At 43.8% G+C, this 12402-nt stretch overlaps 2 protein-coding genes and 6 non-coding genes across 10 annotated transcripts in view; 7 read left to right on the forward strand and 1 right to left on the reverse strand.

The window, feature by feature from the left end:
• The first annotated feature begins 8 nt into the window (after positions 1 to 8).
• TAF1D (TATA-box binding protein associated factor, RNA polymerase I subunit D) lies at positions 9 to 10095 on the forward strand. 3 transcript variants are annotated; one of them, XM_072326807.1, is made up of 15 exons: positions 9 to 86; positions 585 to 824; positions 912 to 1368; positions 1645 to 1820; positions 2627 to 2687; positions 3000 to 3276; positions 4220 to 4263; positions 4904 to 4970; positions 5347 to 5402; positions 6247 to 6286; positions 6750 to 6820; positions 7537 to 7593; positions 8446 to 8522; positions 9108 to 9177; positions 9859 to 10095. In XM_072326807.1, exons 2-6 carry the CDS (start codon positions 598 to 600, stop codon positions 3120 to 3122), a joined length of 1044 nt encoding a protein of 347 aa, XP_072182908.1. In that variant the 5' UTR covers positions 9 to 86; positions 585 to 597; the 3' UTR covers positions 3123 to 3276; positions 4220 to 4263; positions 4904 to 4970; positions 5347 to 5402; positions 6247 to 6286; positions 6750 to 6820; positions 7537 to 7593; positions 8446 to 8522; positions 9108 to 9177; positions 9859 to 10095. The 3 variants fall into 3 exon arrangements, with proteins under 3 accessions (XP_072182908.1, XP_072182909.1, XP_072182907.1); XM_072326808.1 differs by lacking the exon at positions 9859 to 10095 and adding an exon at positions 9342 to 9460; XM_072326806.1 differs by lacking the exon at positions 4904 to 4970 and having other exon boundaries at positions 6750 to 8522.
• Positions 4013 to 4084, forward strand: LOC140247496 (small nucleolar RNA SNORD5). The gene has a single exon (XR_011902682.1). It is a non-coding gene; the product is annotated as a small nucleolar RNA SNORD5 (small nucleolar RNA).
• LOC140247540 (small nucleolar RNA SNORA40) lies at positions 5065 to 5191 on the forward strand. The gene has a single exon (XR_011902718.1). It is a non-coding gene; the product is annotated as a small nucleolar RNA SNORA40 (small nucleolar RNA).
• On the forward strand, positions 5791 to 5922 carry LOC140247533 (small nucleolar RNA SNORA1). The gene has a single exon (XR_011902712.1). It is a non-coding gene; the product is annotated as a small nucleolar RNA SNORA1 (small nucleolar RNA).
• LOC140247531 (small nucleolar RNA Z40) lies at positions 6422 to 6491 on the forward strand. Its single transcript, XR_011902710.1, has one exon. It is a non-coding gene; the product is annotated as a small nucleolar RNA Z40 (small nucleolar RNA).
• On the forward strand, positions 7354 to 7486 carry LOC140247535 (small nucleolar RNA SNORA18). The gene has a single exon (XR_011902714.1). It is a non-coding gene; the product is annotated as a small nucleolar RNA SNORA18 (small nucleolar RNA).
• LOC140247532 (small nucleolar RNA SNORA8) lies at positions 8196 to 8334 on the forward strand. The gene has a single exon (XR_011902711.1). It is a non-coding gene; the product is annotated as a small nucleolar RNA SNORA8 (small nucleolar RNA).
• A 186-nt stretch (positions 10096 to 10281) lies between the features above and the next one.
• CEP295 (centrosomal protein 295) overlaps positions 10282 to 12402 on the reverse strand; it is a 38032-nt gene continuing 35911 nt past the window's right edge. The window contains exons 26-29 of the mRNA XM_072326814.1: positions 12158 to 12361; positions 11470 to 11578; positions 11007 to 11106; positions 10282 to 10494 (exon numbers count right to left, since the gene is read on the reverse strand). Of these exons, the coding sequence (XP_072182915.1) occupies positions 10411 to 10494; positions 11007 to 11106; positions 11470 to 11578; positions 12158 to 12361 (497 nt within the window). The 3' untranslated portion in view covers positions 10282 to 10410. The remainder of the gene's footprint in view (positions 10495 to 11006; positions 11107 to 11469; positions 11579 to 12157; positions 12362 to 12402) is intronic.

Here is a 12402-nt window from a genome sequence, read left to right on the forward strand (position 1 = left end):
GCCCCGCAGCCTGATCTCGCGAGAGCCGAGCGCTATTTAACGGCGGGGGCGGCCATTGCGCGGCCTTTGCGGAGGTGAAGCGCGAGGTGAGTGGGTCTGGGTGGTGGGGGCTGCGCGCTGCATCCGCTGCCATCCGCGCTGTGAGGACCCGGTGCGAGGCTGAGGTAGAAGGAAAGCCCATCCTCTCGCCGAGCGGTTCTCAGAGGGAGCGCAAGGAAGGCCCTGGGGCGGGCAGGCTACAGGAAACGGGCTCCTCATGGCGGCCTGGAGCCGCGGTAGTGCGGCGGGAACCGCGCAAAATGTCCGCCTCGGGATGCTGGGCGGGAAGGGCGATCCTCAGAGGAGACTGAACGGCGCCGAGCGGGCGGCCGGTTGTGGGCGGGCTGACTGCGTGTGGAACAAGAACGTGGGGTTCTTATGCCTAGAGCCTTAGCTGAAAGTGGTTATAAATTACCGTAAAGGGAGTATTTCTGTGTGACTTAGAACTGCAGCATCCCTACGAGCTAAAGAAACTGTTGACTTACGTGCACACGTGCTTGTATGTGAAAAGTCTTGCCTGGGGTCAAACATACTTTTTCTTTTAGGGCCGATTAAAACATGACTGATACAGATGAATCCCACACTGGTGGTTCTGATTATCCTGATGCTCAGAGCCTCATGTGCACTCAGAGGCATAAAAGACCTAAAAGACCTGAGCGTGCAGCAAATGCACAGAAGGGACGTTTGTGCTCAAGGCAGAAGGACGCCACTCCTGAGGAGTCTTCAGATGACACCAGTAGTACATACGCATCGTCAGCTGAGGTGGATAGCAGTGATTCAGAAATGTGAGTTACCTGGTTCCTTAGAATTGCTTATGAACGGGACTCATACATATATATGTGTTCGGTTGAACGTACACATTTCTTTTTCAGTGACGTTTCAGCTGCTAGGGGCAGCAAACACTCTAGGAAATGCTCTGCTCCCTCTTCAAAGCAAAAGAGGAGATCGCATCCTTCAAGGAAACAAGCAGAAGCTGATACAGGAGTGCTTGATGGTGAAAGCCCTGACTCTTTGCTCCCTCAGAGCCCGGTGAGGCCATCTGAACCCTCCCAAGAGAGGAAATCCAAGCTCAATTTGAAAGCCATTTTTGCCTATCACTTCAGAGGAAGGAAGTTTAAAGCTGCTGCGCACCGAAAATACAGGAGCAGTGGTTCACGGAAGACAAAAAAACCTTCTGAGCACCCAAAGAAGCGTCGTGGGAAGCAGCCCATGACAGCCCCACCTCAGGAGCGAAGAAGAAGGCTGAGGGATCGAGGCTTTCAGTTCCCTTTTGTTGAAAAGCATTATGGGAGAAAACATATTCCCTTAAAGATGGTTCTTAGCTATGAGGTGAGCCCTGTTTTGTGGGAGAAATTGTGGTTTAAAGTTCATTTTAAGGAACAGCAAATGCGGGTTGGCATGTTGTGCTTCTACCTGATGCTCCACAGCAAAATGAATCCAGTTTTATGTTGTCACATAGGATGACTGCTGCTTTCCATTCAGTACCTTCACAAATTAAACCAGCTGACCTAAGGCTGTCATTTAATAGTACAGTTCGGTTGATTATATAAATGGTTCATTTCTTTAATAGTGGTATTTAAGATCTGTTCCTTTTTATTTTTTCAGCAAGCAGCTGCAAAGGGATATTTCCAGTATGTTGAAATGCTCAAATATGAAGAACACCTCAAAAAGGCTTTGAAATCCCTTGAAGCCAGTGAAGACTTAGAAAGGGAATGCCTGACAATGCGGAAACATAAATATTTAGATGATGAAGGCCCCGTTTCTCCTATCCAGGAGACAAAGTAAGTTCATTTTAAGTAGTATAAAAGTTGCTGTTTTGTTCCCAACTTACAGTTTGTGTGTGCAGCATTGCTGTTTTCATCTGGTATGTGCATTATATTCATTGGTGAAGTACCTCTTAGATTTTTCTGTAACTCAGTAATGGATTCTGTTGACTTAGCACTGCTGTGTTTTCTGCTCTCTCCTCATCCTTAAAAGAGCAGAGAGAGAAAATAGGTACCAGCTCATGGCTTGTGCTAAGGACAGGACAGTCACTTACCAGTCACTGTCACAGGCAGAGCAGGCTCAGCACAAGGAGCTGAATGTAGTTTCTTATCTTATTGGTAGCAGGTGAAAGCAGTGAGAGCTAAAAGCAAACTAGTTCCCCCAGTCTCCTCCTCTCCCAAGCAGCGCAGTGGAGGCTGCACTCATTCCATGATGCTTTGCCTCTGTCTCTCTACCCCTGCTGCACGTGAAGTCCTTCCCAGAGGATGCTGTCCTTCCCCAGCTGGGATCCCCCTGCTATCAAAACCTTCCCATTTCAATCAATGCTGATGTGTGGAGGTTGGCTCCAGCCAGCACCTGATATCTGCATCCATTCCCCAGTAGAAGAGAACTCTGTGGGTTGTGGTGGAAATGGTTCTGCCAGTGATGGTAGCTAGGATCTAGTTCCACAGACTCTCAGTGTAGCCTCATGTAGAAGTGGGAGCATCCCAGACCTGTAAGCTGTAGCATTTCCATATGCATTATGAGGAAGTGGTGCTGCATTAGAAGAACAGCTTGTTTATGCTGTGCAGTACAGATTTGATTTGAATTTCCTGCCTTTCAGCAATGATGATGAGAACTGCTTGGGCTCTGATAATCCAGCAGACTTTGATGTCCGAGTAGTGGTGAGTAAACATCCTGAATTTGAAAAAATACTATAACCTGTTTTCTCTTTTGAGGTGTTAAAGAAGTAACAGATGATGCTTTGAGTACTTAATTCTTGAGCTTGGATCTGGAATTAACCAATGTGTGTCGTTCTGGTGTGTAGCACAAGAGGAAAATGGTTTGAGAGAAGTCTGAGCTCTTTGGAATTATGTTGGGATGTGTGGAAATTGGGGAGTTCTCTGAAGCGTTCCTAAAGCTTGGAAAGTTAGTAATGAATTGTTACTTAAAGTGTCTCCAAACCAGACTCGTGAATATTGTTTTTTCATTGTTAGGACAAAAGCTGTTTCATTATAAGCAGCAAAATTCCCAACAAGAAGAAGAAATCAAAGGCCAAAACAAAGCGAGCAAAGTCAGCTGGAGCGGTTGAAGTAAAGAAGAGTGCTGCTGCTAAGTGAATGTTTGTGTTCTCTTTGAGTGAACAGAACATGAGTGAGCAAGGTGGCAACAGTCACTTCTCAGAGACCTTATTATGCAACTCCTGGCTTAAAACGTTGGTCTGAAGTCAGCGCTGAGCTGTTGGCCAAGCAACCTCATCAGAATCGATTCAAGGTGAGTTTGAGACTTAAGAGAAAAAGTACAGCCTGTCTTTTTCCAAGCACGTGTCTTCTATGCAGTATGAAGTGTGCACTAGTGAGTGAGTGGCTGCTAATTGTGCTGAAATACCACCTTCTGCAGCCTGACTGTGTAACCAGCAGATCACTGAGCTACGGAACTAAGAGTTCCAGCTCTTGTAATTAAACAGTGTAGTATAGAAACAGGTATGAATGTGCACATAGACATAAGTACGCTCGTGTTACAAAGGGGAACCTAGACCCACTTCTCTCATGGCTTAGTAAAGGAAGCTTGAGGTTTCCTTACTGTAAGTTAGTAACTTGGAGGGAGGAAGGCTTTTCAAGACCGATACTTGAGGGATGATTTTTCTGTAAGATTCTTGCAAAATCCTTTTGATACATTTGAAATAATGATAACATAATTGCCTGTGTTTAAGGCTGTCTGTTCATCATGTGGAATAACACTTAAAACTAATTCTTCTAAATCCAAGTTGCTTTAAAACAACTAGCAGTGTGATGAAAAGTTCTATTCCCTTCTTCCCCTCCTCAGTCCAGAGTGGGGCCTTATGAAGGTGACTGAGCAGAGATAGAAACCCTTCAGCACAATAGGGACTATCTGCTGATCTCATAGCATGAATGGGGACTTGTTGCAGTTGCTCAGACTGGATGTAGGAGTGGGGTTCTGGCAGGGTAAGGCAGAGTGAGGTGGGGTGTGGAGTCCTGCTCATTCTGCAGTTCATGTGATGAATGTTTCTGTTCAACTGCTGAGTGACTCAGAAATGAACTAAATTTCAATTCTGATTAGAACTGGATGTACACATCTGAACAGGGAGTGCACTGCAGCTGCCAAATTGTTTGCTGAGAAGTAGCTTTTGCCTTTAGGAATCTCGGCTTATTTGACCATGATTGATGATGTTCATTTCTTTTGTTTTTTTTTTCAGTTAGTTGCTTTTGGATGACGACTGTCGATCAGCTGCTGTGTGAGGTAAGCTGCTAGTTGGTGCGCAGTTCTTTTCTCCAGGCAGCTCATGGGCTTCACAACTTCTACCAGTCCAGCCTGTAGCCTGTGCTAGAACAGAAACTAAACGTCACTTCTTTAACAGCTGTATATTAAAAGCAGTTTGTGTTTGCAGTGATATACAGCAATACTTGTTTCAGCTGGCGTTGAATGTTGTAGGGCAGATGAACCAACCATGGTTTATGTTGGGTGCCCCTAGTGGAGATGTCAGTACTGGTGTCTAGTGCAGCTGCAGCATCTGATCAGCTGTCCTGTAGTAAAACTGCAGGAAGAAAGTGCATCGAGAGATGGTCTTGGATGTTACTGCTAAAGCTGTGGTGTTTCTCACCAAGGGATGTTATCAGATGCGTGCCTCTTCAGGAGGGTTTAGGAGATAGCACAGAAGAAAACTTGAGAGTTACTCTTTAACATGGAGAGTCAAGAGGTACAGCTACACCAGCAATGAAAATAAGCGTGCTTCCTTGTGGGAGGATCAAAGCGGGGCATCTGCCTTCAGCTTTTGTTGTAGTAAAGGTACTAGAGTAGATAATGCCAACTTGACACAGTGTAAATTGTTCTTACAACAGTATCTGACAGTAATACTGAGCTTGTCCCGCCTGTTACCTAGGCCCAATCATACCTGTCTCTTAAAAAAAAAACAGGAGGCCCAGTAATGGACAGTGACAGTTAATGGAGTAAGTATATTGTTGACTGACCTTTACTTCCATGTGCTCTTCAAATACTGTTTCAAAAACAGTGAATAAGAAGGAAGCAGATGCCTTCCGTTCCAGCACGTGTTCAGTTTTTGTCTGGTGCTGTAGACAAAAACCTGGAACCTGGTGCTTAGAAAAATACCTTCTTTCGCAACCCACAGCCGAAGCATGTGTTGGCTGTGTTACTTATATGAAGGGACAGTGTTTAGATTTAATCAAGCAGTAATTAATTCTAAGGGCATGTTTTGTATTGCATGTGCAGAACTGTAGCCCAGTTGCATTGTTTCCTTCCTAGATGTTTTCCAGCTCTGCAGCAATGAGCTATTGTAACCGCTTTGATCTGTTTGAATTCTTACAGCTGGTGCACAGATCTGTTACTCCCATGCTCTCCTGTGGAACACGCTGGTTAAGGAGGTACGCTTTGTTTCTGCTGAGGTTCAGCACGAGAGAACTTGGATCTTTGCCTTCTCAGGGAGTCTGTGGAGTTTGTCAAACACAGCAGTGGGGAACTGTTGGACAAGTTGTTATGCGATAAAAGCACAATGAAGTTGATGTTGTTCTTTAACATTTCTTGAAGTGGAGGAATATTGGAGGAAGTTGGTTTTTCCTATGGGAGGTTGTTGTGTGAGGGCTGTAAGCTGAAGGCTTAGCTGCTTTTATCTTTATTTTTCCCAAAGAAGTAATTCATTTGGAAAGACAAATCCAGCTCCCAGAAGGCAGCTAGTGACGTGTCCATGTTAGAGCTTATTGGCTGGGCTTTACTACAAGCTGTTCTGCAGGTGTAGTGCAGGGTTAAGTGTTATGCCTTGTTATTCAGCAGGCAGACACAACTCCACATGTGTCTCAATTGAACAACGGGGCTAGAAGAGCAACAGGTTGTGCTTTCCTCACTGTAACGCCCATTGCAGTGGTGACAATGAGACCTGTAACAGGCTTATATAGTGAAAGAACTGTGCAAACATGGTTCAAAATGCAGCTTAGTCTGAAGGATGGGCATGTGTGGCATTAGGAACTTCTAGAATCACAAGGTCATCCAGTCCAACCATCCTCCTATCACCATTACTATCTACTAAGCTACTAAACTGTATCTGGGAGCATTCTGCATCCTGCTGGCTGTGGGAAGTAGAAGAAAAACATACAATGCTCAATTCTGTAAATAGTTTATCAAAGCACACTTGGAAAGCTGGCTTAAGTTACTGAAATGCTGAAGAAACTTAGGAACTGTTAATCACATACTGGGATCTGCTCTTCTTTTCAGCAAGCCCACCTGCCACTGCAGACCGGAGGGGAATACCTCGGTGAGTTTGATACCAAATTAATGTAACCATTGCTTAGAGCTAGATGTTTTGCTCCAACTTTCTGAGCTGCCGTATGGCTGTTGTTTCTTATTGAGTGCTGCTGCATCAGGAATTAAGCTCGAGGCTGTCTGAGGAAGTTGTGATGATTGGCAAAATGTTCAACTGCTCTGAAGAGAGTGAGTGAGAATGGCCTTTCTGAACAAACCTGCTGCCTGACTTCATGCTGCGTATCCGTGCTGAGGATGGAACGTGCAGAAATGCTGCCAGTGAATAGGCTGGTCATTTGTTTGTTAGTAAAACTATCAGATTACATGTTTAATGTTCACCGCAGTGGGAGAGGTCATCAGAAATGCCTGCGGTGATTAGAAATGACTTCTGAAGGTTCTAGAATTCACTGCTGTAGGTTCTACTTGTATGTGCATGCATGTGATTTTGTAACCCTGCAGTGATGTTGCTTTTTCAGGTGGCAGGTGATTAGAACAAATGAGAGAAGAAATGCAGAAAGCCGCTTGGCAGAGACGAGCTCCCTTACAGGTCAGTTTGCCCTTTGAGCTTCTGCAAACGCATCGGTGTTTGAGGGGTTCTGTTTTTCAGTGGCTGGAGCTATTCACCTGATGAAGCTCAGTGCCTTTTGGAGGGTTGCAGGGGCGTAGCTCAATGCTATGTTAGTCTGTTTTAAAGTAGTATTCCTCTTCAGTCTCAAGTGAAGATTTCTTTAACTTTGATTTATCCCAAGAAAGATCTTTTGGTCTGAAATAAAGTGATGAGCTGAACTTGCTCAACTTGAGCCTTACTTTAAAAGGAAATGAGTGCTAAGAGAAGTTAGGAGTGTTTGAATAAATGCAGTTAATTTCCTGTTTTATGCTGTCCATGTAACAATAACTTTTAACACAAAACTTGTTGATGTGGAGTTAGTGCTGCATCTTCCAGATGAAATGGCAGTGTAACGGTTCCCTTCCTTTTCCCCAAAACGTCATGACAGAAGAAGGCACTTCATAGGATCTGTGCGAGATGCTTTTCCAGTCCGCTTGATGTTTTTTGTTGCATTAGTTTATGGTCCCAGAAATGGTGAGGTCTATCCCGATGGGATCTCTTCTGTAGGTTCATGTCGTTGGAAACGCCTCACAGAACAAACTTGTGGTTTAGTTTTTACCCTTGGAGCTACCTGTTAGCTCTGTGGGATAGAACTACAAGACAAACCTTCATGTGCTGTTTCAGGAATGGAAGTAACATGTCATGTTTTCCCTCAGGTTCATGCATTTGATATAAAACGGGGAAAAAAAATAAGAATCAAACGGAGAAGCTTGGTAAGAGTGAAAAAGAGCATGTTCTGAGATTTAAAACATGTTTAATTGTGTGGGTTGAACTTCCAGACCTCTTTGTGGGCTTTTTTCTGGTTGGCTTGAAACAGACGCTTCCCACTTCAATCCCAAAATGATTTCCTGTTCCTTGTGGTGGCTTTAGGTTTAAATTAAGACATCCAGCCCTCTGATGTCTGTCCAGTCTTAAAGTAACTCAATGAGTGTGTTGGATTCTTGCTCACTATGTAATTCAGCAGTACTGCTTTTCTCTTGTTAGACTTAAAATCTTTGAAGCTTGAGTTGATTTCTGAGCATCTCAGCCAGTTTACTACTGCAGTGTTACAAGTCCTGGGTTATATGGAGCGTAGTGCTATTCTATAGAACGTAGCTTAAAGTAAAACAAGGACAATAGTTGCATAAACCTTTTGTGCTGGGAATAGAAAGAACACTAGAAAGAATTAGGAGGCTGCTGCAATTGATGGAATGTCTTTTCCCTCTTAGTTGCATGGCAACTTCAGAGAAAAACTGGTACTTCAGCTTATCACTAACTGGTGTGTGGAGAGCTTGAACTTAACATGCATGTATTGATTGAGGACTGCTGTGCTTGTTGCACTGAATGGTATCTGCACCCAGCAGCAATCTTCTGATGGGGTGTTCAATAACCAGTGCTACAGTAGTTCAGCATTTGGCATCGTTGGTTTTCACTCTGCTGTGGTTGTTGAACCTGGTATTCTTGCTGATACAGGCTTTGCCCTCTTCAGGGATTTGAGTGCGGTCCTTCTATGCTGGGTAGGACTTGTCAGTCTGAGAGCTGCCCACTGGTTCTCCCTGGTGTCTTCAGTTTGTTTCTTTAAACAGGTGCCTTGGGATACAGAACAATCAATTGGCTGTGTGAAATGGATTAGCTGTGGAAGAGGAAACTACCTGTTGGATAGGTAAGCACTGGGTTTTCAGTTCAGAAAAGGTTTCAGGCAACTTGATGGAAGCTTGGTTGCTATGTATGACTCTAGAAGATCAAAACTTGAGACAGCTGTCTAGGAGTGTAGATATGGCTGCCCAGTAGCAGGCAGCACTTGCTCCAGATTTTGGCAGTATCAGGGTCAGGGTGTGTACCTGCAAGCTAGTCATAAATACTTGTAAAAAACAGCAGTAAAGGGAGAGGATCTGGTCATTACCAAGGCTGCAAGGATATGGCTGTTCCTGGTGAGCTGTGGACATGACCATAAAGCAAGTCCACCAGACTCTTGAATTGCTGCATTGTGTGGCAGTAGGTCTGCTGGGAATAAAACTTTGGTGTAGGCCGCAGGCACAGCACTACTTTCTGCTGGGTATTAGTGGCTCCTTGGCTACCGAACAACCCAAGTGCCAGCTGCAATCTTCAGCTGTTGAACTCCAGAAGCTGCTGTTGACAGAACTGTCATGCATTCAAAATGGAAAACAAAAGGCTGCTCCTTGCACTTGGCATCCAACTTCAGTTTTACTCTTAATTTATACTAACTGATGTGCCTTTGTGTCCTCAGAGTCTTCTGCTGTCACTGAATGTCAGGGGGTGAGAAGTTGGACCTGAGTGCTGCCACAGCAAGTCTGTAGGTAAGATGCTTAGCAACAGCGCTGGTACCCAGAAGAAATTCAAGGTCACTTCAAAGAGGGTTTGCATGGCTGGAAAACCAGCAGCTCTTAACGCAGTGACCGTACATTGAACTCCTTTTAGCAGGATGCTGTAGCCACTTTGTGTGTGCTGTGGTCTATTTCAGAGGAGACAATTCTTAAGTTACACTGCTGCTTGGAATGAGAAACCACCTGTAGCTACTGCTGTGTCACTTTCTGAATTGCTAATGCAGGCAGAATGCTACTTGATTTCATCTACAACCAGGTGACTTACACAGCATGTAGAGGTGGAAGAGAATATTGATACAGCTGGGGCATGATGAGCTGTCTTGTTCTTTTAATGCTTTTTCCTTCTGCTTGGGTGTATTGGCATGTTCTTGAAACTGCATGGAAATAAATAATCCCAAATAGGTGAGGAAGTGGACAGTGATGTTGAGCTGGAATATTAGAGATAGAGTACATATAGGAACCTGTAATCAGAGCTAGCATGCAAAATGATACTTAAGGGTTTAGGGGCAAAAAGTAAGGGATGTGTATGTGTGTGCTTGCATTACATTGGCACACTGTTATGAAGTTAGGTTGCTTCAGCCTATAGGAAGTCAGTAACTCAAAGTGCTTTTCTTTCTCTTGAATTATGGTGCTAATTATCTTTTCTTCTTTCAGGTCCCAGTGTGATACTGCTGCAAATCTCTTGCAAGAAAGAAAAGGACAGCTCTTAAATGCTCCTCTATTTCTTGTAACAACTGAGAATTTAAAGTATTTTAAACTTCATAGACCTGTAAGCTGAAGTAATGGATCAAGGTGCGGTTGTAGTAGGAAAGGGTTATCAACTATGTTCAAACTGTTCAAGTAACTGTTTACTTCATACAGAAACCAACATTCAAATAAAACTGATGCCTGAAAGAACCAGCTGCAGCCAGGGAATTATTTTGTAGGGGTAGAAGTTTCACCTTTTTGAAGCTTTTTGAAGACCTTGTTGTCTTATATGCTATGGACTCAAGGGTTTTTAAAAACACTTTATTTGATGATGCTTTTACACAACATATATTACAGGTACACTTTCAAACACTAAGGCACGTAAAGCTTTCCTGCAGTGTCATTCTACTCAGTGCTGGTTGCTACATTGTTAAAGTAGATAGCATTGTAGAAAGCATCTGTCAGCCATTACCTGAATTAGTTTAATGCAGATCTCGCTGTTCGATACAACTCAAAGTATTAACACAGCAGTGCTTCTTGTTTAGAGGCTTCTAGTCTGGGTGTTTTCCCTGGCTTCTTGGCTCGTAGTTTCTCCAGCATTTTCTGCAAGATTTAAAAAAGCAAGGCAATAGCATAGTTTTAATATCACCATTTCTTAAGCTAAGCCGTACAAGTGAGGTAATGCTACTATATAACAGAGAAGTGTAAGAGCAGGTAGCAGAGGCTTCCCTGGGAAGCACCAAGCCTGCCTTTGTTCAGAAGTGCTTGGATCATGGTCTCATTGATACTGTTTGACACTTGCAGCTGGATCCCCTCAGACCTTTTACTTGACCTCAAGTCACCACAAGAATTCAACCTCAGGCTGCTGCCTTTCAGAGAAGAAAACTCTGAGCTCTAAGAGCTTCATGGTTTTAGCACAGTGCCTCAACTGGGGCTGTCTTAGATGAAGCCAATAGCAATGCTTATGAAAGCTCTAAAAAGGTAATAGCTCCCAAGAGGCCGTGCTGAAATGTTCAGTCATCACCACAGAATTATGCTTCCCTCCAGTCTGATTAGAAGCTAAGGGACACGAATTGACCAGCTCGAGATGCTAAGGGGGGGGGGAGTTACTTTACCTTCTGAAACTCCTTAGCCCTTTCTCTGTTTTTAGCATAAGTTTCCTGCCTTGTTTTTTCTTCTTTTCTGGTCTTTACTTCTGAAAGTTGATTATAAAGTCTGTCAGAACATTAGAAAAAATACTGTTAGAAAAGAAAGTGGGAAGGCAGAAATACATTAACAGCCTTAAGGGTTTATACTGCCAACTGCTAGAAATTAAGACAAAGCAATTCTGAGTGAGCTATCCCCTGATCTGGCATCATTTCAACTAACTGCTAGCTGACCTAACAGACACCCCACTCTACAGCTGTATTTGTACGTGTTCATCATTACTAAATGCTGAGTGCAGCTGGGCAGGCTGCCAGTGCTTGCTGTGAGCTGGGGCAGGGCATGTTTCAGTGTCCACCTGTATAAACACAGCGTTGGGTTCACAGCAACTTTCTGGTTTTTGAATCCAAGCTCCTCCTGCTGTTGGTGCAGTACCTGGAGGTGCGCTGATACATCTCAGCTTCGCCAGCCTTCCTGTCTTCTGGAGAACACACCTTCACTTCTCCTACTTTCTTCAGCTGATTGACAACTGCGCCTTTTTTCCCTTCAAAAGACAAACAAAATGTATCCTAAATCTCCAATTCGTAAAATACATCCATTCATAATGCAAACTACTGCACCCCAGTAAAGGTTTGCTCACAGTTTATGGTACTGATTATTAGTAAAAAAAAAAATAAATAAATCAAGTGTCAATGGCAGTTTTTGAGGATACAAGAACTCAAAAGCTTAAGAGTTTTTAAAGATTGAGATGGAATTACAAAGAAAAGAAGCAGAATCAGTACAATGGAGATGGCAGTTCATGTTAAAAACCACCGTGCCTCATCATCTGGCTGTACTTGGAGCCAGCCATGCTTGTCAACAGGTGCCTTCCAAACCCCGCTACCAGGCATTAGAGATGCATTAGTTCACTTAGTGCAGTTCTTTGACAATCCGTTGTTCATGATGCTAAATGCAGACTGCTTCCCACGTGAGATGCAGCCAAATGAGGGAAAAGGAGCTTCCCACATCCCTGAGAAATTCAAGAGTACCCGACTGCAAAAGCAAAGATGCAACACATTGGGAAGGTTGGCTTTGATATTAAATAACAAAAGCAGTCCCATGTCACATGCCCAAGTAAACGTACCAGTGACAGGCAGACACTCCTTCTGACTGCTTAATGTCTCACTCTTTCTCCTTTGAACCCGGCTGCCTTCTGGCTTTTCGTTTTCTCTCTCTCTTTGTTTCATTTCTTCAACTCTTCTCAGGGATTTCTGGATGAAATCCTTCTTTCTTTTTACAAAAGCTTCTTGCAAACTCCCTGGTGCAGAAGCAGATTCCAGCAGCATCACTGAGAAAGAAAAGTCCAAACATTTCTCACTTTCTGCAAAG

This window comes from Excalfactoria chinensis, chromosome 1 (genome assembly GCF_039878825.1).
Source record: "Excalfactoria chinensis isolate bCotChi1 chromosome 1, bCotChi1.hap2, whole genome shotgun sequence".
Taxonomy (NCBI): Eukaryota; Metazoa; Chordata; class Aves; order Galliformes; family Phasianidae; genus Excalfactoria; species Excalfactoria chinensis.